Source organism: Panthera tigris, chromosome D4 (assembly GCF_018350195.1).
Source record: "Panthera tigris isolate Pti1 chromosome D4, P.tigris_Pti1_mat1.1, whole genome shotgun sequence".
Taxonomy (NCBI): domain Eukaryota; kingdom Metazoa; phylum Chordata; class Mammalia; order Carnivora; family Felidae; genus Panthera; species Panthera tigris.
In genome coordinates this window covers 81435176-81457829 of record NC_056672.1, presented here as the reverse complement: position 1 = coordinate 81457829, position 22654 = coordinate 81435176, and the positions used below count along the sequence as shown (strand labels likewise).

At 36.6% G+C, this 22654-nt stretch overlaps 1 protein-coding gene across 4 annotated transcripts in view; it reads left to right on the top strand.

The window, feature by feature from the left end:
- Positions 1–330: 330 nt before the first annotated feature.
- RC3H2 (ring finger and CCCH-type domains 2) overlaps positions 331–22654 on the top strand; it is a 52123-nt gene continuing 29799 nt past the window's right edge. For all 4 annotated transcript variants that reach the window (XM_042963415.1, XM_042963414.1, XM_042963413.1 and 1 more), the window contains exons 1-6: positions 331–687; positions 7079–7376; positions 11225–11342; positions 14111–14344; positions 18859–19034; positions 22218–22418. In XM_042963415.1, coding sequence (XP_042819349.1) covers positions 7146–7376; positions 11225–11342; positions 14111–14344; positions 18859–19034; positions 22218–22418 — 960 coding nt within the window. In that variant the 5' untranslated portion in view covers positions 331–687; positions 7079–7145. The remainder of the gene's footprint in view (positions 688–7078; positions 7377–11224; positions 11343–14110; positions 14345–18858; positions 19035–22217; positions 22419–22654) is intronic.

Genomic DNA, 22654 nt, shown 5'->3' with positions numbered 1-22654 from the left:
TTGTTGTTGTTGTTTTGGTTTTTTTTTAATAGGGAGATTGTCAAATATGTGGAAGGATTGGGGGAATGAGTCAGTGTATAATTATGGTCGAGTGCATATAATATAGATGTATCAGATTATGCTCAATGGAGACCACTTTTTTCATGAGGGGAGTCAGGCACTGCCTCACAGCAGTGTTAAAGGCTAGCTCAAGGCGCTGATGAAGGTGCAGGGAGTTTCCCATCAACCCTTTCGGCTCGCCTAGGCCTCCTAACAGCACCTCCCACAGTGCTCCGGGGCTCCCTAGTCACGTGACGGGGGTGGTTAGTCTCGGCCAGAGGGAAGCTGATGCGCAGTCCAGGTGGCGGGGGGCACTACTCCTCCTTTCCACCTCCCTAACGCCCTGTCCTGCGTGATCTCGCGTGAAAGGGGGAGTATCTTCTCGCGAGATCTAGGTCGGGATCCCTCCAGGACCGCCTCCTTGGAGAGGAGGAGGAGGAGGAGGCGGAGGCGGAGGGAGGAGGAGGAGGCCCCGTCGCGGCCTCCGCCGCCGCCAACGGGGCTGTCCCTGTAGCTCCCGATGGAGTTTGAGGTCGTGAAACCGCCGCCGAGCTCTGCCCCGGCGAGACGAGGCGCCTTCGTCGCCAAGCCGCGCCGTCGCGGGGCTCCCGGGAGCGGCCCTTAGCGACCCCGCCCGGGCCCCCACAGGTAGGGCGGGGGCGGGCACGATGCGGCTCGGGCCCTAGCTTGGGTCTCTAAGTCCCCGGCGGTCGGGCGGGAGACCGGTCGCAGCCCGGGGCCTGTGTGCTGTCGTCGTCGGTGCCCCGAGGGTTGGGAACTGAGGGCCGCACCTGACACTCGGACCGGGCCCGGAGTCCGGGGCCTGCGGAGGCCCCTTTCCCTGGTAGGGCTTTTTCAATACCGAGCGCCCGGCGCAAATGGCCACCTCCCTTCGACACCGGCCGAGGGGAGCCCACTGACCCCTAAGGAACCCACCCAAGCAAAGGCCAGGGTTCTCTCTCCCTTTTCTACACCACTTAGCAAGAGGGGTTTTGGAGGAGGACCTCGAAACCAAGTCCTCTCCTAGCTTTTCGGCTTTCTGTCTTGGGGCTTCCTGAGATCTCAGCGCAGGGATGGTGGAGGCGATCTGAGTGGTAAATAGGGACCACGGCCAAACAATGCCCTGAGAGAGCTTAACCTCCTGGGAGGGAGATAGCCGGACCAGAGTGGTTGCACAGTGGCTGTGACGGTCCTATGGCATGAAATATGGCCAGAGAATTTTGCTGTGGCTTTCTTCTTTCCCTGTTTCATTTTTCCTTCTTGGGGAAGCCTCTTAAGGAGACTCTTCCACCATCTTAGAAGAATGGTAGAAAGCATCTTTGTTTCTCAGAAGCAGCTCTACTTTTCTCTGCTCTTAGCTTTCAGGAAGGGAGAAGATGAGAGTAGCTGTCATTTCCATCCTTCTCATCACAGAGGAGTGTAAGATACTGGCATGTAGAACCTTGACACCAAAATAGTCTCAAGTAATCACTGACATGAAGTAGATCTAATCTTGTGATTCCCAGCCCGTTTTATTTTTTAAATAACCCCCTGGTTCCGTTCTTTTAGTTCCTACTCTCCCCTTACCTGGGTCCCTTCTTTTTAATTCCTACTCTCCCCCAAACCGCTGTGATTAGAATGACTTTTTATTCCAAATAAAGTGTTTAAGTAGTCTCTTTTCCATTTTTGCATTAGTCAAACTATTAAGTTCCAATGGGAACTTTTGATTAACCTGATTGCTGATGTTGCTACGCTGCACTGATATAATATCACCCAAAAGCAAAGAAACGAATGTTTTAGTTAGTCTGTGCAGCTTTTTTCTCGTTAAATTTGCAAATTTAGTTAAGGCTTCTTCAAACGTTAAGAAAAGTTCATGGATTCTGCCATTATTACCTTTTTTTTTTAAATCTATCTAAAAAGCTACACCACTTTTATAGCATCTCTTTCGTGTGTTGTTTACTTCCACATTTGATTTTTTAAGAAATAGAGGTCATAAATCCTGTCAAAGACCATTTTTAAATGTTGGTATTTTTGTTAATTTGGAGATTGATGTTTCCCAAATTTTAGAGTTTGGAAAATTGCTAGGACAAAATATGTTAAATGTATATTCCAAACATGTTAGAAAAAGCAGATGTTAAAATTCAAGTTGCCTCCTATTCTTTGAAGGTTTAATTACAGTCCTGTTCATTAGTGGATCCTTTGAGTTCCTCCTGATCTGTTATTACTGTTGTGTTGACCCGACATATAAGACTTATGTCCTTTGTTCATATGTTTTCATTATTTCACTTTCTGCTTTTGCAGTTTGCTGTATCTTCCAGTTTGAAAAAGCTAACAAAAATTCTTTTGGGGGGGAAGCATTTTTTTTTAACACAAAATTTTATATTCAGAAATAGAACTTCAACAACATTGTATGCAGTGTCTAAGAATGATAAATAAACTTACAGCAAGACTTTGTTATAGTAAGCACTTAATTGTTTTGGTTGGACTGTGTTGAAGTTTCACTTTCTAGTTATGGAAAAAGGAAGCATGTGGTAAAATAAAGCTAGCTGAAAATTAAGAGTAATGTTTTGCATCCTGCCTCATAAACGTTGTAAGGCACATCATTATGTTCCTTGGGTTTTCTAGTTTGATGAAAAGTTCTTAAGTGTAGTTGTGACTTTCACCTCAAATTCTGAATAAAAGTTAGTTTTGAGTATTATTTTATAATTTTAAGTACTCTAGAGTTGCATCGTCCAGTGCAAGCCAATAGCCACATGTGACAGTTGAGCACTTGCAAGGTGGCTAGTGTGAATCGAGATGTGGTGTAAATGTAAAATAAACTATGCACCACATTTCAAAGACTTAGTACAAAAAAAAAAGAATTTAAACTATCTTAGTAATTTTTTACATTAATTACATGTTGAAATGATTTTTTGGATAAATTGGGATAAATTATATTATTAAAATTGATTTCATGTGTTTTTTCCTTTTTTAATATGACAACTAGAAAACTTTAAATTACTTGCAGCTCACATTGTGTTTCTGTTAGCACTGTTTAAAGCATCACTGCTCTTCTGAGAAATAAATTATCTGAATCAAAGTAGACACATGAAAACCAAAAATTTCCTGACAGAATATCATCTTGCAATCAGAATAATCAAAAAGGCTAATAAGGACTTTGGTAATCTGAAGGGTAAAATTATCCAGTGGCCATTATTTGATAGGCAGAAGTGAGTAAGTTCTGTCTCAAAAATAAATATTGTTTGTCTTGTCATTGCTAATGCAAAACTTTATCGGTTATATTAATTAAAATAGAAAATTATCCCATTAGTGTTCTATTAGAAGACACAGAAAGTTAAATCTCATACTGATTAACAAACTGAGTTCAACCTCATAGTGGATTTAAGAGGAAAAAAAAACACAACTTGAGTCCTATAGCTTTCCTAATTTATACTAAAGTCATTTATATTAGTAGTTTTTAAAATTGTACCTCAGTTCCTTTTTCTCTAGTGCTTTTAGTATGTTTGAATGCTGAGTTTTAGAGCGTGCACATTATTTCCATTGGCTTTGTTTGCTTGTTTTATAGGTTAAGGTCTCAATTGTACCTAAAATGCTTTAAATATAATTTTTGAAGTCCAAAACTAATTATTTGTAAGGTTTCTGAATTGAGAAGTACTCTTTGGTACTTTTCATTTCAGTAGCTTAAACTCCTCATATGAGTAAACTAAAATGAAAACAATGAATGTCTTAATTAACAGACTTGAGCCCTAATGTTCATGTGTTTATGAAGAGAATTGTAAAATACTAGATATTTTTTATTATACAATACTGAAAGAAGCATAAACTTTATTCTGGCATTTTAAAATCTGGAGACATAGTCCAGAACTGGCTGCATAATATCATGGTAGACTAATAACAAAAAATGAAAGTACTTAACTCGTATGCAGTTTGCTCTTAATAAAGCAATGTGCAATTTGTATCATATGAGCGATGTCTATTAATTACTCTTCCTATTTTACAAGTTAGTATTTATAACAAGGAACTTAGAGCTCGGAAAATTACTTAAGGAAAAATCTGTTTAAGGTCTACCTCTAACGTAGTGTTTCTTCTATGATTTATCATCTTTCTTCAAATTTACTAACTAGTAGCTGAAATTAGTTAATACAAGTAATTTAATTAGAATGTTTTTCTTAAATAGTCTCTATGTATCTAGAGTTGTGTGCTTTTCATTTTTTAGTTGTGGGCTTTTTAATCCATTTTATCTCAGTTTGAGATGTTTTGGGAGTATCTTCAGGTTGGATACTTTACTTGACTATTAACTAAATGTTATTAGCAATTTAGACATACATAGAATTAAGTAAATTACTATAGAATTATTAGTAAAAATTTAGAAGTTTTACGCATTGGTATGTATTCTTAGCTTGCCATGGCTCATGTAGATACTTTTTAAAATAAATGATAAAGAGGGGCACCTGGATGGCTCAGTTGGTTGAGCGTCCAATTTCAACTCAGGTCAAGATCTCGTGGTTTGAGCCCCACATTGGGCTCTGCACTGACAGCTCAGAGCCTGGAGCATTCTCTCTGCCTCTGCCCCCCCACCCCCACCCCCTTCTTGTGCTCTCTCTTTCTCTCTTAAAAATAAATAAACATAAAAAAATTAAAATAAATTTTAAAGACAATGGGCTATTATCATTTTCGGTTATAAAAAATGCTTTCTAGGTAAATGTTTGCAAAGTGCCTTTTTTAAATAAATGAAAGTTCTGCCATCACCAATTAAACATTTTAGTGGACTATATAAGCTGCTTCTGTGTTTTAGATAAAATTTTGTCTCTATCTTAATTGAGGAATCTAGAATTTATTGATAACAGTACTTAAGAAAAACATTTAAAAAAAAAAGGCTTTCCTTATGTCTTACATAAGAAAAATTTAGTAATTCTTTTCCCGTCAGAAAGTTAGAATCTGACACATAGCAGGAGAATTTGACGGGATTATTGACTAATTTTGGCAGAAATTTTTTTTTTAAAGATATTCAATTTCTACTAGAAATTAAACTTCTCAGTATTAATTTTACTGTGGCATCTGGTGTTCATAGACATAGAAGCGCATATAGGATGTTACGACATGAAACTATCAAGTGTATTCTTGAGTAGTTTGAAATACTGAAAACAGGTGAAAGAAAATATGAAAGATAGTGTTATGTCTAGTTCAAACTTAAGTGCCCCCCTACCCCCAATTTACTAACGTAAAGCATTTCAGGATGATCTTGGAAAACTAAATAAGGAAAGAGTATTTGCTGCTAGTTTCCTATTACGCAGTGGCTATGATACCACAAAATTAGCATTTCCAAACAGGTGGCTGTTATGAAAAAATAGATGTAGGATCTTGTTTTGATAAATATTTTATTGGTTCAGGTTATTAACTAAATTAAGGCTCTCAGTAGTAGATTTAAGATAAGATGCATTCTTCCTCAGAAGCCTTTTCCTTATATAATTCTGCAGCCTAGAAAACTGACATTTAATAGTTCCAGGAAATGATATGTTCACCTGTTTAGTACTCATCTCTAAAGTTGAAAGCAAACTGGTTTTAAGATTGATGGCATTAATAGGTGTGGCAGTGGAAGGGTGAAAGTTACAAAATAAATATAACTTGCAAGATTTGACTAGTTTAAAAATAAAGATACTAGATACTTTGCATTAGAGATGTTTGAGGAGAAATTTGTACAGGGTGCTTTTTATATAACAAGCCCTGTGATTCATTTACCAAGATATTTTTTAAAACCTTAGTTTATGTGAATATAAAAGCACAATAAAGGCTAACAGAATTCTTCATTTGGATGTGGAGATATTGGAGAACCAGTTACATACTTTTCTGTCTTGATCTGACTGTAGGCTTACACATCTAATTTCTGTGGAACTAAGATATCTGGGTTGGTAAACATTCTTATGAAATAAAGTATTAGATATTTAATTGCCCTAAATACCTGGATTTCTTGTTCACCAGAGTGCCTTTGTCAGACTTATGTAACTTTTGAATTGGAAGATATGAAAAATTTGTGAAACGCAGAATGTTTGTTAGGTACCTAAAGATTTTAAATTAGAGTACAGTATAGTTTTGGTACCAGATATTTTATCTTATTAAAAATTATGGGATAAGCATTTTAATCTTAGGAAAAAGAAAAATTCAATCTTTTTTTTACATGTGCCTTTTAATCGTATGTAAAAATAAAAAATTATATTTTGCTTTTTTTTATGCTTAGAATTATTAGATGAGAATATTTATTTTTCTATATTTGGTCATTGGACCTGACAGTTTTGGGTTGTATATATGTATCTTACTAAATGGTGTGTTTTGTCAAAAGTATTGTGGGGAGCCACATTCTAGATTTGTAAGACATTTTTCCCCCCACCTTAACTTTGGCACTGTATTTTAAGGTCAGAATCTTTGTTTTTTGTTTTCTTTTTTTTTTTTTTTTTTCCATTTTTGGACAGATTGCTCTATCATCATATCTCACATACTTTGATTTTCATTACTTCTGTTAGCCTGTTAGTCAAATCTTGACCAGAGATTTCCTCTTTTGTGAAGCTGCCAAGTTGAACATATCCTTGACTGACTTGGTCATTCAGGTGGCTGTTTTTTCACACTTGACTCACTACAGTATTCTTTGGATCAGTAGTTTTCAAAGTCCAATATCTTAAGCCATTTCTTAATATGTTTTGGAGCAGTAGCTGTCCAAAACACTCAAGCAACCCAAAGTAACTTGTGTTTGTAAAAATGAAACGTGGAAAGTTAATCTACTAATTTGATGTGATCATTAAGAAAAATACATGAAAGCTTTGATACTCAACTGTTATATGAGCAACCAATATAAACATGTCTAGTTGAAAAGGACACTATTCAGATATTGTTTCTGGACCAAATTTCAGAAATTTAACAAATTCAGCAAATAGACTTAAAGACATCCAAAGCATATAATTATTCAGAATGTTTTAGGTTTTGAAGTTGTGATGGTTGACTAAAGCAGTTAACTCTTTCAAGGTGAATGATGAATATGTGGTTAATTCTTACTTTTGTCCATTTCCAGCTCACAAAACACTACACAGCAAAATAATGATCTGCTAGACTGCTAACCCGAGCATCCAGCTTCCACAATGCCTGTACAGGCAGCTCAATGGACAGAATTTCTGTCCTGTCCAATCTGCTATAATGAATTTGATGAGAATGTGCACAAACCCATCAGTTTAGGTTGTTCACACACTGTCTGCAAGACCTGCTTGAATAAACTTCACCGAAAAGCTTGTCCTTTTGACCAGACTGCCATCAACACAGACATTGATGTGCTTCCTGTCAACTTCGCACTTCTCCAGTTAGTTGGAGCCCAGGTAAGCTTTCAAGATTTTACTCATTTGGGGGGCACCTGGGCGGCTGTGTTGGTTGAGTGCCCGACTCTTGCTTTTAGCTCCAGTCATGATCTCACAGTTTGTGAGTTCTAGCCCCGTGTTGGGCTCTGCGGTGACAGAGGAAAGCCTGCTTGGGATTCTCTCTCTCTTCTGTCTCTTTCTGCCCCTCCCCTGCTCACTCTCTCTCTCGCACTCTCTCTTTCTCTCTAAATAAATAAATAAATAAATAAATAAATAAATAAATAAATGAGATTTTACTAATTTGGTATATGCAATAATTATAGAACTTTGTCCATTAAGGGGTACAACGTGTGTCTAGTGATACTTGAGACATAAAAAATATTCATCATACCTGACACCATGATTGTATTCTGCAAAAGATTTTTTTTTAGATAATGTCTTAAATCCTTAGGCAAAACCATAAATTTTATTATAATTTTATATTTCATTGTGTTCAATGCTGTGGTCAAAATTTATGTTTATAAGTGATTTTGGTTGTGGGTCCCCTGGGTGGCTCAGTCAGTTGAGCGTCTGACTTCAGCTCAGATTGTGATCTCACAGTTGTGAGTTTGAGCCCCACATTGGGCTCACTGCTGCCAACCTGTCAACATTAGCCTGCTTCATATCCTCTGCCCCTCCACCACTTGCGCTCTCTCAAAAATAAATATTTTTCAAAAATAAGTGATTTTGGTGGATAACATTATTTTTAAGTTTATTTATTTGAGAGATGACAGAACACAAGCAAGGGGAGGGACAGAGAGAGAGGGAGAATCCGAAGCAGGCTCCTCATGGTAAGTGCAGTGCCTGACATGAGGCTTGAACTCACAAAACTGTGAGATTATTCCCTGAGCCGAAATCAAGAGCTGGACGCTTAACAGATTGAGCCACCCAGGCGCCCCAAGGAAGATTTTTAAATAATCATATATAAGCTTTTATTTATTATTGCATACAAAAAGAAATGTAATCAAAACTTTGGCCAAATATCAACCCACTAGGATCCTCAAATGGAGGTTTTGGATTTTCTTTTTAACTTCACTTGACTTTTAGGATAATATTACAAACAAGAAAATAAGGTCTATTTGGGGATATATATAGAGAGAGAGAGAGAGAGAGAAAACCAATTTCCAGAGTATCTGTAACAAATTCTGTATAGTTTTTTCGGTTCATGTGTTATAAAATAAATATTTCTTTTTTATAATCATTTTAGTGAATCAGAGCAAGACCCTAGATTTTTAATAATTTCCATTAAATGAGGGCCTGTTTTATGTTAGGTATGATAGTAAATATTACTAATATTTTAGTAAAAATTTTAGTAAATATTACTAAATCATTACTAATTCTTACCTTAGCTGTTTAGTTATTATCCCCATTTTACAGGTGAGGAAGAAGATGAAATTCTGTACATCATGCACTGTATATAAAAGCAAGAAAGTAAGGACTTTTCTGGTTAATCACTTCTTAGAAAATTCAGTGAATTAAAAATACTCCATTCTTGGAACGCCTGGGTGGCTTAGTCGGTTGAACGTCTGACTCTTGATTTCTGCTCAGGTCATGATCCCAGGATTGTGGGATCAAGCCTGCATCTGGCTGTGCAATGAGTGTGGAGTCTGCTTAGAATTCTCTCCCTCTGACCCTCTCCAGCTTGCTCTCCCTCCCCCTTTCTCTCTCCCTCCCCCTTTCTCCCTCCCTCCCCCTTTCTCTCTCTCCCTCTCCCTCTCCCTCTCTCTCCCGCTCCCTCCCTCCCCCCTTCCTTCCTTCCCCCCTCCCCTCCTTCCCCCCCTCCCCCCCTCCTTCCTTCCCTCTGACCCTCTCCCCAAGCTTGTGCATGCCTTCTGTCTCTCTTTCTCAAAAATAAACAATAAATTTTTAAAAATACTCCATTCTTTTAGTATCTTGATATTTGAAGTGTTTGTTTTAAAGCATATATTTTTTTAAATGTTTATTTATTTTTGAGAGAGAGAGAGAGGGAGAGACAGACAGACTCTGAAGCAGGCTCTAGGCTCTGAGCTGTTAGCACAGAGCCCAACATGGGACTCACAAACCACGAGATCATGACCTGAGCCAAAGTCAGACGTTCAACCGACTGAGCCACCCAGGTGGCCCTGAAGCATGTTTCTCTTAAATGTCCATATTCCAGTTAGACACTCTGAAATCTAGATGCATCTGTAATCAATAATATATCATAATTGTCAGCATTATTTTCCACAGTGCCTTTTGCAAACAGTGGCGTCTTAGATCTAATACAATATTGGAGACTTTTTGTGATAATACTGGCTACCATTTTATGTCTGCTATGTTGGTCAGTTACTATGTTTTATCATTTATAAATGTTCTCTCAATTGGTCCTTAATGGTCTGCAGGCCTACACAATGTGATTTCTATTACTGTTAAAGCCCCACCTGTTACTACTGGCTTCAGTCTTTCTGCTTAAGCCATACTGCTTCCTAGCCAGTTGTTAAATATGCCAAACATGTTCCCACCTGAGGGCTTTTGTAGTGACTGTTATCTTTGTCTAGAATGTTTATCATCTTTCTCAAGTGTTTATTCAAATGTCATGATTCCTAAGGAAGCCTATCCTGACCACCCCTTTTAAAATTGCAATTCCTCTCCAGCACTCCCAATCCCTCTTATCTTTGCTGTGTAATTCTTACCACTTTCTATCATTATTACCCACTTATTTGTTAATGTTTTTAAATTTATTGGCTCCATCCTCTCTTCACTAGAATGTAAGGTACAAGGGCAAGAAATTTTGTCTGTTTTGCTCACCGATACATGCCTAGTGCCTGCAAGTATGTTTGGATATTAAGCACTCCATAAATGCAAATGATTGTTAGATTAAACTGAATTTCCATAGTGGCACTATAAAACAGGGATTTTTCATCTCCATTTTTCAAATAGGGAAACCATAACTTGGAGCAGTTAAATGATTTACTCAGGGTCACTCATAGAAGTGGCAGAGCTGCAGTTTACGTCCCAAGTTTTGACATTTTGTTAAGTATACTGTGTTTTGCGGGGTGTCTGGCTGGCTCAGTTGGTAGAACATGCAGCTGTTGATCTTGGGGTTGTGAGTTCGAGCCCCAAGTTGGTGGTGGAGTTTACATAGAAAAGAAAAGAATACTGTGTCTTGTGGTGCTTGTACCAAGAGGGGACAGACCATAAGCAATAAATAAAATAAGAAAATTATATAGTGAGAAGGTGCTAAGTGGTTTTTTTCCTTCCTACTTTTTATTTTGAAAAACTTTTTTAAAAACTTCCAAAAAATAGTATACAGAGAACCCATATAATTTTCTGCAGCTTCCCCTAATGTTAACATCTGTCAAAATTCTACCATAGTTATCAACCCTAAGATATATACACTGATCGGGGCGCCTGGGTGGCTCAGTCGGTTAGGCATCCAACTTCGGCTCAGGTCATCATCTTGCAGTCCCTGAGTTCGAGCCCCGCATCAGGCTCTGTGCTGACAGCTCAGAGCCTGGAGCCTGCTTCAGATTCTGTGTCTCCTTCTCTCTCTGCCTGTCCCCTGCACATGCTCTATCTCTCTCTGTCTCTCAAAAATAAGTAAATGTTAAAAAAAATTTTTTTAAATATACGTTGATATGATATTAACTACTTCTTTTTCCATTTATTAATACACTTAGCCCCTGCTGTTAAGTATAATATCCTTCGTTCTTAGTAGTTTGGCTATGTGTTTGTCTTCAATTTTACTTAAACTATTTTGATGTATTATCTCTGTGTTATAATTTTATACACACCAAGATTATTATCAAATATATACATAAAAGTTCCATGAGCTGGATAAATGTATTTCTTCCATTCTTCTTTGTTTTTAGGTACCAGATCATCAGTCAATAAAGTTAAGTAATCTAGGTGAGAACAAACACTATGAGGTTGCAAAGAAATGTGTTGAGGATTTGGCACTCTACTTAAAACCACTAAGTGGAGGTAAAGGTAAGTTCCCCTTTACACAAAAAAAGTGTTTTACTGGTGAGCAGGACTTGGTAATATTTTTACCTTGAAAGACTTGATGTTGATACTCTATTAAATAATTCTGAGTTTTAAAAAATGAGTTTGGAGAATTCTTGGGAAAACTTTCTGATGGAGAGCATTGTATTATTTTCTGAAAATAGCTAGTATTGTTTTTAATTTAAGAATTCATCAGACACACTACATATTGAGATTTATACAGTATTTATATTCATTAATAGTTTTGTAGCAGAATATTAATTTTAGTAAGTCCTACTAAGACAATTTCATGTATTAATTCAATTTTGTTTGGCACTTATGGTGGTTAGGGTCCCTGCCTTCACAGAACCCTCAGTCTGTTGGGGGAGATAGGCATGTAAGTGCAATAAGTTATTTTAAGTGTGATGACAAATACAATTCTGTCTTATTCATCACTGCATACCCTTGACCAGCACATCATAGATTAATTAATGAAGCATTTATTTTATACCTGCTCTGTGCTTTGTACTGTTCAGTATTTTGAACATAGTCACTTCCTTGAGAAACTTAGCCTATCTACCTTGTTCATTCATTCATTCATTTATTGACAGATATCTAACGAACCTGTACTAAGTGCCAGGCACTATTTTGGTACTTGGCATACATTAACGAAATGCTTGCCCTCGTAGCATTTACATTTTAGAAAATGGAGAAAGCATAATAAACAATAAGCGAATAAAAAGATTATATGTTATAATTGATAATTGTTATGGAAATGAAATAATACGGCTAGAGGGATCAGAAATGTCAGAGTGAGGGGACAAGGGCACGTTGCAATTTTACATAAAGTGGTTAATGTAGGCCTCATTAAAAAGGTAGCTTTGAAACTTGAGATGAAAGAGGTGAGGTAGTTAGCCATGTAGGTTCCTGGGAAAAGACTGTTCCACACAAGGGCAATAGCCAAGTCCTCTAGTCACGCCTAGCGTCTTCAAAGAACAATAATAGGAGAGTGTGCCTGGAGCAGTGTGAGTGAGGGGAAGAATAGTATGAGACAGATGAAAAGAAATGGTGAGGCCAGATAATGTACAGACCTGCAAGCCATTTTAAAGACTTGAGCTTTTATTCTTAGTAAAATTGGGTAGTCTCTGTAGGGTTTTAAGCAGAGGAGTGACACAATCTAACCAATGTTTAAAGGATTTGTCTAGCTGCTCTGTTGAGAATTCAGTGTAGAAGCCAAGGTTAGGAGCAGAGTATTGGTTAATAAGCTAATAGAACAAGGTTAGTAGCAGTGGAGGTAGTGAGTGGATGGCCTGAATATATTTTGAAGATTGAGTCAAGAGGATTTCCTAAATTATTGGACATAGGGTATGAGAGAAAGAGCAGAATCAAAGATGACTCTTGGGTTTTGGGGTCTGAGCACCTGGAAAGAGAGGTTGCCATCAACTTAGACAAGGAAAACTGTCTAAGGAAAACTGTTAGTCATGTTATGTTTGAGGTGTCAAATCTTCATTTGGATGCTATTGAATAACTAGTGGATGTATGTTAGGGGTATAGAAGTTGTACCTTTGGGAGTTATTAACATATGGATAGTATTTAAAGAAATTAATAAGATTGCCCAAGATCTTCTAAGTAGTGAATGCAGATAGAAAAGAAAACAAAAACTGGATCCTGAGGCCTTTTAACATTAAGAAGTCAGGAAGAAAAGATAAAATCAAAAAAGACTGGGGAAAAAAAAAAAGGAAGGAAGAAAAGAGAATGGAGTGTTCTGGAAGCCAAGTAAAGAATATGTTTAAAGGAATTAGGAGTGGTCATCTGTGTTGAGGGCTGGTGAAATGTCAAGTAAGGACGGAATGTTGATCATTGATTTAGCAAAGTGGAGGTAATTGCTGTCATGAGAAGAGCAGTTTTGATGAAGTGACAGTGGCAACAACTTAATTGAAGTAGGCTTTAAAGATTGTGAAGCAAGGAATTTGGAAATCATGAATACAGACAACTCTAGAGAATTTGCTACAAAAGAGAAGAAAGAAACGGGACAGAGCTGGTAGGCAAAGAGGAATGAGTAAAAAGATTTATGGGGCATCTGGGTGGCTCAGTTGATTATGCATCTGACTCTTAATCTCTGCTCAGGTCATGATCTCAGAATTGTGAGTTTGAACCCAGAGCTGGGCTCCATGCTGGGTGTGGAACCTACTTTAAAAAAAAATAATAAGATTTATTTATCTTTAGCATGCTTGTTTTTATGTTATGCTGATGGAAACTATCAAATAGAAATGGAAGAAGTAATGATGTGGGAAAGAGGGAAGAATTGCTGGGGCATATCCTTGAGTCAGGAAAAGGGATTATGATCTAAGAGCTTGCCATTAAGTTATAGTCTAAACATCGTGTATGTGATAAAATTAGAGCTGTTATTAATCATTACTTTTAGATTATGCTCTGTATTTAAGAGTCTCTTATGGTTTGTCTCCCTCTCTGTTTTTATATTATTAAACTTTTCATTAATTAACTGGTTGGAGAACAGACAAAATAAATCCAAAGTACTCTCTTGAGGGGCACCATACAACCCAGAGAACAGGATACCCAAATAAAACTTTAACTAAAAATTAGGCTCCTGTTCCCACAAAATAGTAATAAACAGAGATAGAACACTCATGTTAAAACCAAGTATCTTACAGAGGATTCATTACAAATTATGGCTTCATAGTTAAATACAGATAATGAAAATTGACTTGTCTTTTTAAATGAAAAAACTTTACTTTGTTTTCTTTCTCTTAAAGGTGTAGCTAGTTTGAACCAGAGTGCACTGAGCCGTCCAATGCAAAGGAAACTGGTGACACTCGTAAACTGTCAGCTGGTGGAGGAAGAAGGTCGTGTAAGAGCCATGCGAGCAGCCCGTTCGCTTGGAGAAAGAACTGTAACAGAACTAATATTACAGCACCAGAATCCCCAGCAACTGTCTGCCAACCTATGGGCTGCTGTCAGGGCTCGAGGATGCCAGTTTCTAGGGCCAGGTAGGATAGATCACTATCTTGTCTGTCTTACTGGCTGTCAAGGTTAGAGAATTCCAATTTCTAGAGAATTGGTTGAGAGTCCCCTCAACCTAACTTCACCTATACATACAAATCTTGACATAAAGATAAACCAGTTTTTGTAATCATAATCTATGTATTAGTGCTATAGTATTTTAGAATACATTTCTCATTTAATCTTTCGTAGCCTTCAAAAGAAGTGACACAGATTCAATTTAACAAATTAAAAACTGAGTTAGAGAGGCCTAAGATTTTATAAGTAGTAAGTAAAAGAAAAATAAAGTTATTTATATATATGTATATACACACACATACACATATGCATACATACACACTTACAATCATTTTTTTTTTAATGTTTATTTATTTTGAGAGAGAAAGAGAGCACGCAAGTGGGGGAGGGACAGAGAATGAGGAGAGAGAGAATCGCAAACTGGCTCCATGCTTCTCCCTAAGCCCGATGAGAGGCTCAATCTCAGGAACCATGAGATCATGACCTGAGCCAAAATCAAGAGTCAGATACTTAGCCGACTGAGCCATCTAGGTGCCCCATGAAAGAAACTTTTTAAATAAGTGGTATTGAGGTAACTGAATAGACATCTGGAAAAGGATTAAATTGGGTATATTTCTTATATACCACATCTACTTAAATTCCAAGTAGGTCATAAATACTTGTTATTAACAAATGCATCATACAACTAATAAAAAATATGAATGAATTTCTTTATAACTTAGTATAAGAAACATATTTTTTTACTCCAAAGCCAGAAGCAGTAACAGAAAAGACTGATATTTGGCTGTATATTTTTTAAATTACACCACAGAAACATTAGCAAAGTAAAAAAAAAAATGAGGAACTTAGGAAAATGTATTTTATCACATATAAAAGACTAATATAACTTATATATAAGGTACTGCTGAAAACTCAGAAGATATCAGCCACCCAAATGAAATTGGCAAAAGATATGAACAGAAAATACATGAGAAAAAGGAATGTAAATAGCCCTCAAACATATAAAATATACTCAGTATTTCTCATATCAAGAGAAATATACATAAAATTATATTGACCATTTCTCATGTATCAGATTGGCAGAATTCAAACTTTTGACAATAAATTTTGTTATCAGGGCTGTGGGAAAACAGGTATATACTTTCATCTGGTAGTGGTAGGAATGCTAAGTGGTACACATTTTAAAGAGGTATTCGACAGTATCTAGCAAAATCACCTATGTGCTTACCCTTTGGCCTAACAGTTCCATTTTTACAAATCTATCCCAAAGAAACAGCAAAATATACAGAATGCATACTTATAAAGCACTATCTGTAACAACAAACATCTACCCACTAAAGGCTTAGAAGCAATGAATAGCCATAGCAACCAGATTATGACTCTTAATAAATACCATTGCCCACTAAAAAGAAGCAGGGGTCTTTGGATAAATGCCATTTCCAGTTCTAGGATAGAAAAGTGTAAGTTGAGTGTGGGAATTCTTGAGCTACAAAGCAAAAAAGCTATTAAAGATCATGGGCATCTTGTGAAAAGGTCATAGTATATTTGAAGGGGCTCCCACTGGACATGAATGGCACAGTTGGAACATCAAAATGAATAATGACTACAATAGACTGAAACATAAAATATAAAAATCCATGATTTTGTAAAGATAGTACAGGAAAAATTAGTTATCTTTGTCACTTGCTAAATAATGCCAACACATTATTCTAGAAATTAGAAAAGGATAAAATAAGTCAAGCATGTTTTTTCTGCCTCTCCTTCACAAACTGTTTTCAATGACAGTTTCTTAGCGTGTTGAGTATAGATTTCTCTTTTGGCAGAATTCCAGCTAATAAATTAATAAAAAATCATCAAAATTAGAAAAATCACACATTTACAACCTCAAGTGAATTAATGGGTCTAGGCAAGAATTATTAGTAGCTGTTAAACCAATAGATGAAAGATTGCTGGGGAAATTTACAATAGATGGATGAGCTTGAACCCACTGATCAACCTTACCATTACTAAAAGTGAGACAACTAGGTCTTAAGTATCTTCTGGTGTAATGTCTGGAATAACAAGTATGCTTGGCAGAAAAAGAAACAAAACCTCAAAGAACAAAAACTCATTCTGAATCTAATCAAGCCTGTAGTTTACAGGAAATAAGGAAGATAAATGAATATATTTAGAAACACTACAAAATTAGCTAAATCAAGAATATGGGGAATTGTTTAGAAAAATGATTGTTTCTTCAAAAAATAACTGAATTTTCTCTTGAATTGAAGGGTGGAGGGTGGTGGGGAACAAGTGTAGATTTATTTTTAAAGCCTAAAGGCATATTAACCAAAAGCAGTGTATGGACCTTATTTGGATACTTACTCAAAGAGACCAAGTATAAGAAGAAATTTTGAAGTCCTTACATGTTAGAAATATATAATGGATTATTTAAGGGTGAAATGCCATGTCTGGGATTTACTTCAAAACACTCCAGCCAAAACAAACTAGAAAAGTGGGTAAGAACTGGCAACAGCTATATTATGGGCTCATGTTGTTTCTACTGTTGTGTATGTTTAAAATTTTCCATAATACAAAGTTCAATTGAAAAATAATTTTAAAAATCAACATTTGTATGTAATTTAAGAAGGCTGCCTTTGGATATTTCCTCATATTTATTTACCTTACCCAAGAAGCATTAGACTAGGTTATTAAGTATCCTTTGTTGTACAACTCAACAACAAAAAGACAACACGATGTAAAAAAAGTGGATCAAGGGCTTGAATAGACATTTCTCCAAAGAAGATATGCAGATGGCCTTTAAAAAACACATGAGGGGACACCTGGATGGCTGTCGATTAAGTGTCTGACTTTGGCTCAGGTCATGATTTTGTGGTTCTTGAGTTTGAGCCCCACATTGGTCTCTGTGCAGACAGCTCAGAACCTGGAGCCTTCTTCAGATTCTGTGTCTCCCTCTCTCTTTGCCCGTCCCCCACTCATTCTCTGTCTCTCTCACTCTCTAAATCAATAAACACACACAAAAAATTTTTTAATGGTTAATTTTCTATTACATAAACTTTGCCTCAAATTTTTTAAAAAAGGTACAGTTTTGCTGCTAACTAGTTGTGAACCTTGACACCAGTGCCTCACTTGGAAAAGGAGGGGTTTCAGTTTTAATCCAAATTCTAGATGATCTCTCAGCTCTGAAGTCCCACTGTTTTAGTTGAGAACCAATGCATTTTTAACTTTTAATTTTGAAATGATTTCAGATTTACCTTAAAGTTGCAAGAATAGTGCAGAGAATTCCTGTATATTCCTTATCCATATTCATTAATTTTTATTACTTTGTTACATTTATTATATTACTTGCTCTTTTACTCTTTTCTGAGCTATTTGAGAACAGCTTATATATTTCAGTGCCCCTTTATCCCTTAATATTTCAATGTATTTCCTAAAAATAAGGATACCATCTTAAACAGTAACAGTACCTTCATCAAATTTAGAGAATTTCAGTTACATACCATACTACATGGAATGTAGTTCACATTCCAGTTTTTTCAATTATTCCAAAAATGTCTTTAATGGAATTTATTTTCTTTCAGAATGTTATCACTTGCTGTATTTGTCATCTTTTTTAGTCTTTAATCTGGAACCATTCTTTAGCCTTTCTTTGTCTGATGTTAGTATTCTTTCTTTTTTTTATGTTTATTTTTGAGAGAGGGAAAGAGCGTACATACATGGGGGAGGGGCAGAGAGAGAAGGAGACACAGAATCCCAAGCAGTCTCTACGCTCTGAGCTGTCAGCACAGAGCCTGAGATGGGGCTCGAACCCCTGAGCCATGAGATCATGCCCTGAGCCCGTCAGATGCTTAACCAACTGAGCCACCCAGGTGCCCCTGATGTCAGTATTCTTGAAGAATACAGGCAGTTATTTTATTAAAAATTCCTTAATTTGAGTTTATCTGATGTTCCCTCATGATTAGATTCAGATTATACTATGTTCATCCCTGGCTGGAAAACAACTCAATGCCTTCTTTAGATATTGCATCCAGAGGCTAATATCACTTTAAAATTATATACAAAATTGTTTTGACAGGCAAAGTTAACAGTCTCATGCATTAAATAAAAATTACCGTTTATCATGAGACTCCTATATGTCCTTTACCTTTTGTTTAATATGTCAGAGTATTTCCGTGTATTTTGTAAATGAGGATTTTTTCTTTGCACTGTAACATTATCATTATCTAGTTGATTATTAAATACCAACAGAAAATACATTTTAAGTTCTGTTGACTTGTGCTCCAAATGGTTGGTCAGTAGAAATTATATTCTGTTTGATTACTTATTAAGTAAACTGTATTTTTGTATGTGGGATGTCTTCTTTTTGTACTAATGAAATACAGACTGTGGATAATGGAGACTGCCATGAACTAATACCCTGATAAGTCTGACAGACATGATATGCGGGTTTTCTCACTTAGCATGAATTCATGTTCCTTACTTCTAGCTATGCAAGAAGAGGCCTTGAAGCTGGTGTTGCTCGCATTAGAAGATGGTTCTGCTCTCTCAAGGAAAGTACTTGTACTTTTTGTTGTTCAAAGACTAGAACCAAGATTTCCTCAGGCATCTAAAACAAGTATTGGTCATGTTGTGCAACTACTGTATCGAGCTTCATGTTTTAAAGTAAGTAGCAAGCAACCGTCTAGATGTTACATGCCTTTGTGTGAGACAGAGGCTTTCTAGAATGGTCTAGAGGCTCCAGAAATGCAGAATGCTAACAAAAGTTAAAAGGAAACTTTGTTTTCCTTCTGCACCGTTTGTGTCTGTGATACTACCTTTTGGGAATAAACATGTGAAATTGTCAGTAACACAAAACAGAGCATAGGGAAATAGTGTGGTAAACTTGATTCTTGCGATAGTGAAAGTAGACTAAAGAAGCCTTAGTCAAATGAATTTACCATCTTAAAAGGGAAAACTACATAGCACTGCATAAAAGTTGGTAAATGTTTCAACTTCCTATTATTTTATTCCCTGTTGTGGTTAGATTATGACCTTTAATCTGAAGATGGCCTATAATGTTGCCTTCAGGACAAGAGAGTGAAAAGTTGAGGTACTTGCCCCACTCTGCATTTAGGTGGTGTGATTTTTGTGTGTTTTGTTTTTTTTTTTGGTTGAGAAGACAGAAGAACCCCCGAGATATTTAGAAATGTCGTTCATTGTCTTACAAACTTTGGGTGGTTACAGGTACCAAGAGAAGTGGAAAGTAGGCTGAATCGTTAAAAGTTTCTGTGTGTTACAAGAGAATAGGTTGCTGGCTGGCTCTTGAGAAAAACCCAAACACTTGGAACTGGAAAGGCCCAATGGCTTCTATAAAAGTAAAACATCAAAATTTGAAGCCAAAGCTTATTTAGGCTATTTTGCTGGTTTTAATAGCCCAAGAGTGAAAACAGTAGAGATAGAAAAAAATTTTTTGGAAGACTGCTTAGTTTGAAATAGCAAGTAATTGCTGATAAAAATATGTTCAAATGAACTCACTTAGCTCCACTAATGAGGCTTGGACACTGTATGCCTGATAGTTACAGTGCTTGATTTTGTGCCCTTAGAGTAACAATAGAAATGAATCTCTGGTTCCTCAAACATTATGCTTTTGCTAAGCAACCAAATTACAGAGATCATTTGTCATCCTGAAGTGACTGACTAGGTTCTCACACTCTATTCCTGATTTAATGTGTTTTATTTTGTTTTTTCCTCATAGGTATTATGCGGATTTGTGGTATATGACAGTCCTACATCTACAGTTGCTGCTAATATCTGACATTTGAATAACACTACTGTAGAAAGTGATTTCAATTTTATTCCTTATCTCATCTCACTGCCCTGTAGTTTAGCATGTTAAAGCAGTGTTTGAATTAATTAAAGGGTGTCTTGCTGACTTAACTGCCAAAAGACCTCTCTTGGGTGTCATTTACTCTAGTAAAGTCACCATTGTCAAAGGTCTTTCCTGATTTTGTAGGCTTAGAGATGTGAATTTTGTGGATGCATACAGTAGATTCTTTCCTCAGAAACAGAACCACCCTAACCAAGGTCAAATAGAATAGATGATGAGTTTTATTAATTTGTAATGAGAAGTGCAACTCTTACGTGACTTAAGTGATCATATTGTAGATATTGTCCTGCAGAAGAGTATCAAACCTTTGCTTCCTTAGCATGGAGTCAGAACAAGGGGAGTTAATGATTCTAATATGTGATGCAGTGGTTTCCACCTGAAGATACCCATCAGAATTATCTATGGAGTTTTTAAAAGTATACCATCCCCAGATACTCTGATGTGGTATGTTTGATGTGGGATTTGAGCATTCATAGATACTTTTTAATTATGTGGTCTTCCAAGTCAGGAATTGTGATTACCTGAAATTGTGGTTTTTAATGCTTCCCAGGTGATTTTGATGCATGTTAGTAAGAACTTTAATAGGACCAGGCTCTATTAGCCACCCGTGTCCCTCTTTACTATTCAAATGGATAGAAGCTTTTGCTGCCTAAGAGGCACCCTGTAGCCTACATGGGATTTGGAAGAGTACTAGCATCCTCTGGTTCTTGGGTTTCTTTTTTCTATTTTTTAGGTTGGTAATTCTTTTGTTTCCTTAGTGTTTCTTTAAGTAGGGTTGGGTAGAATATAGATTTTTGTGACTTCTAAGTTATATACTCTATTATACCTAGATTGTGTTGATTAGAATTTTGGGTGTCTCAGACTAATCTATAATGTATTTGTATATTCCCACAGAGAATTGTGAACTGATGCTATTAACTCTCAGATGGTAACTTAATTTTCCCATCTTCATGTTCTTGGGGTCATATTATTGCTGCCTCATGTGCTAGCATAACAATAGAAATAACCAGTAAGGTGGTCTGGGATATTTTCATTTTACCAGTGACAAAATCATGATTTTGAACAGTTTGTTTTGTTCAGTCTGAGTTTCACAATCTGTACTAGTTCTGGGTCTTCTGAATCCTAGCCAAGTTTCAAATTTCATTGTGCAAGTTTTAGATAAATGTGTATCATTTATTATAGAAATTGTCTAGTCATATACCTGCGTGTTTGGATAATTAGTTTCAGTAGGATTATGAAACTCTGTAAACTTTTGAACTAATGTTTTTTAAATCACTTAAGTCAGGTATAAATTAAAGCTGTATAAATACCTTAATGATCATTTTTGTGGTGATAGAAGATTTCTAATATATGTGTACCCGTTGGCTGGACTGAATTGTCACTTGTCTGCTTAAAAGCCTTCCATGGCTTCCCATTCCCTTCAGGATAATATACAAATTTCTCACTGTATTTTATAAGACCCTCTGTGATTCTTCTCCAGTCTGTATCTTAGCGCTTAATTCTCTGTGCTCTTTCATTTTTTTGTTTCACCACTTGCTATCATTCTAGGATTCTGTTTCTCAAGTGGAAGCTTCTATTCATTCTTCAAGACTCATTTCATGCAGCCTTCAAGTGGGGGAAACCTTCTCTGTTGCCCCTTTCTTCTCCCACCAGATTGAATTGCCTTTCCTTTGTGTTGCCATAGAGCATTATAATAGCGCTTATATTTTAATTTTCTGTTTACAAGTGTCTTCTCTATCTGCTGCTCATCTCATTGAAGGAAGGCAAAACTATGTACTAGATTATGCAAGTTCTGCTTTGTTCCAAAAAGAATTTGTGATAAGGACATTATCTTCTTTGAACTTTCTTTTATGTAGTATATGATATATATATAGTAGGTACCCCCCAACTCAAACCCTCCCCCAAAAAGAATTGATTGGAGAAGAGGGGAGAGCAGACCAATTCTGATAGGTTTTTTTTCCCTCCTTGTTATTTTTTAGGTTACCAAAAGGGACGAAGACTCTTCCTTGATGCAGCTAAAGGAGGAATTTCGGAGTTATGAAGCATTACGCAGAGAACATGATGCTCAAATTGTTCATATTGCTATGGAAGCAGGACTCCGCATTTCACCTGAGCAGTGGTCCTCACTTCTGTATGGTGACTTGGCACATAAATCACACATGCAGTCTATCATTGATAAGGTTTGTGAAATTAGCGATGCTTGTTTTAGATCATTGCTGTTCCATTGAAGAGCATTGCAATCTTCTGAAGGGAGTGAAGAGAAAACTAGTTAAGAGATTTGTATGTTTTTAAATATTAGGCTTTTTTTTTTTTTTAAGTCTATTTATTTTGAGAGAGAGAGAGCGCATGTGCACAAACACATGTGGGGAGGGGCAGAGAGAGAGAATCCCAAGCAGGCTCCACACTGTCAGCGTGT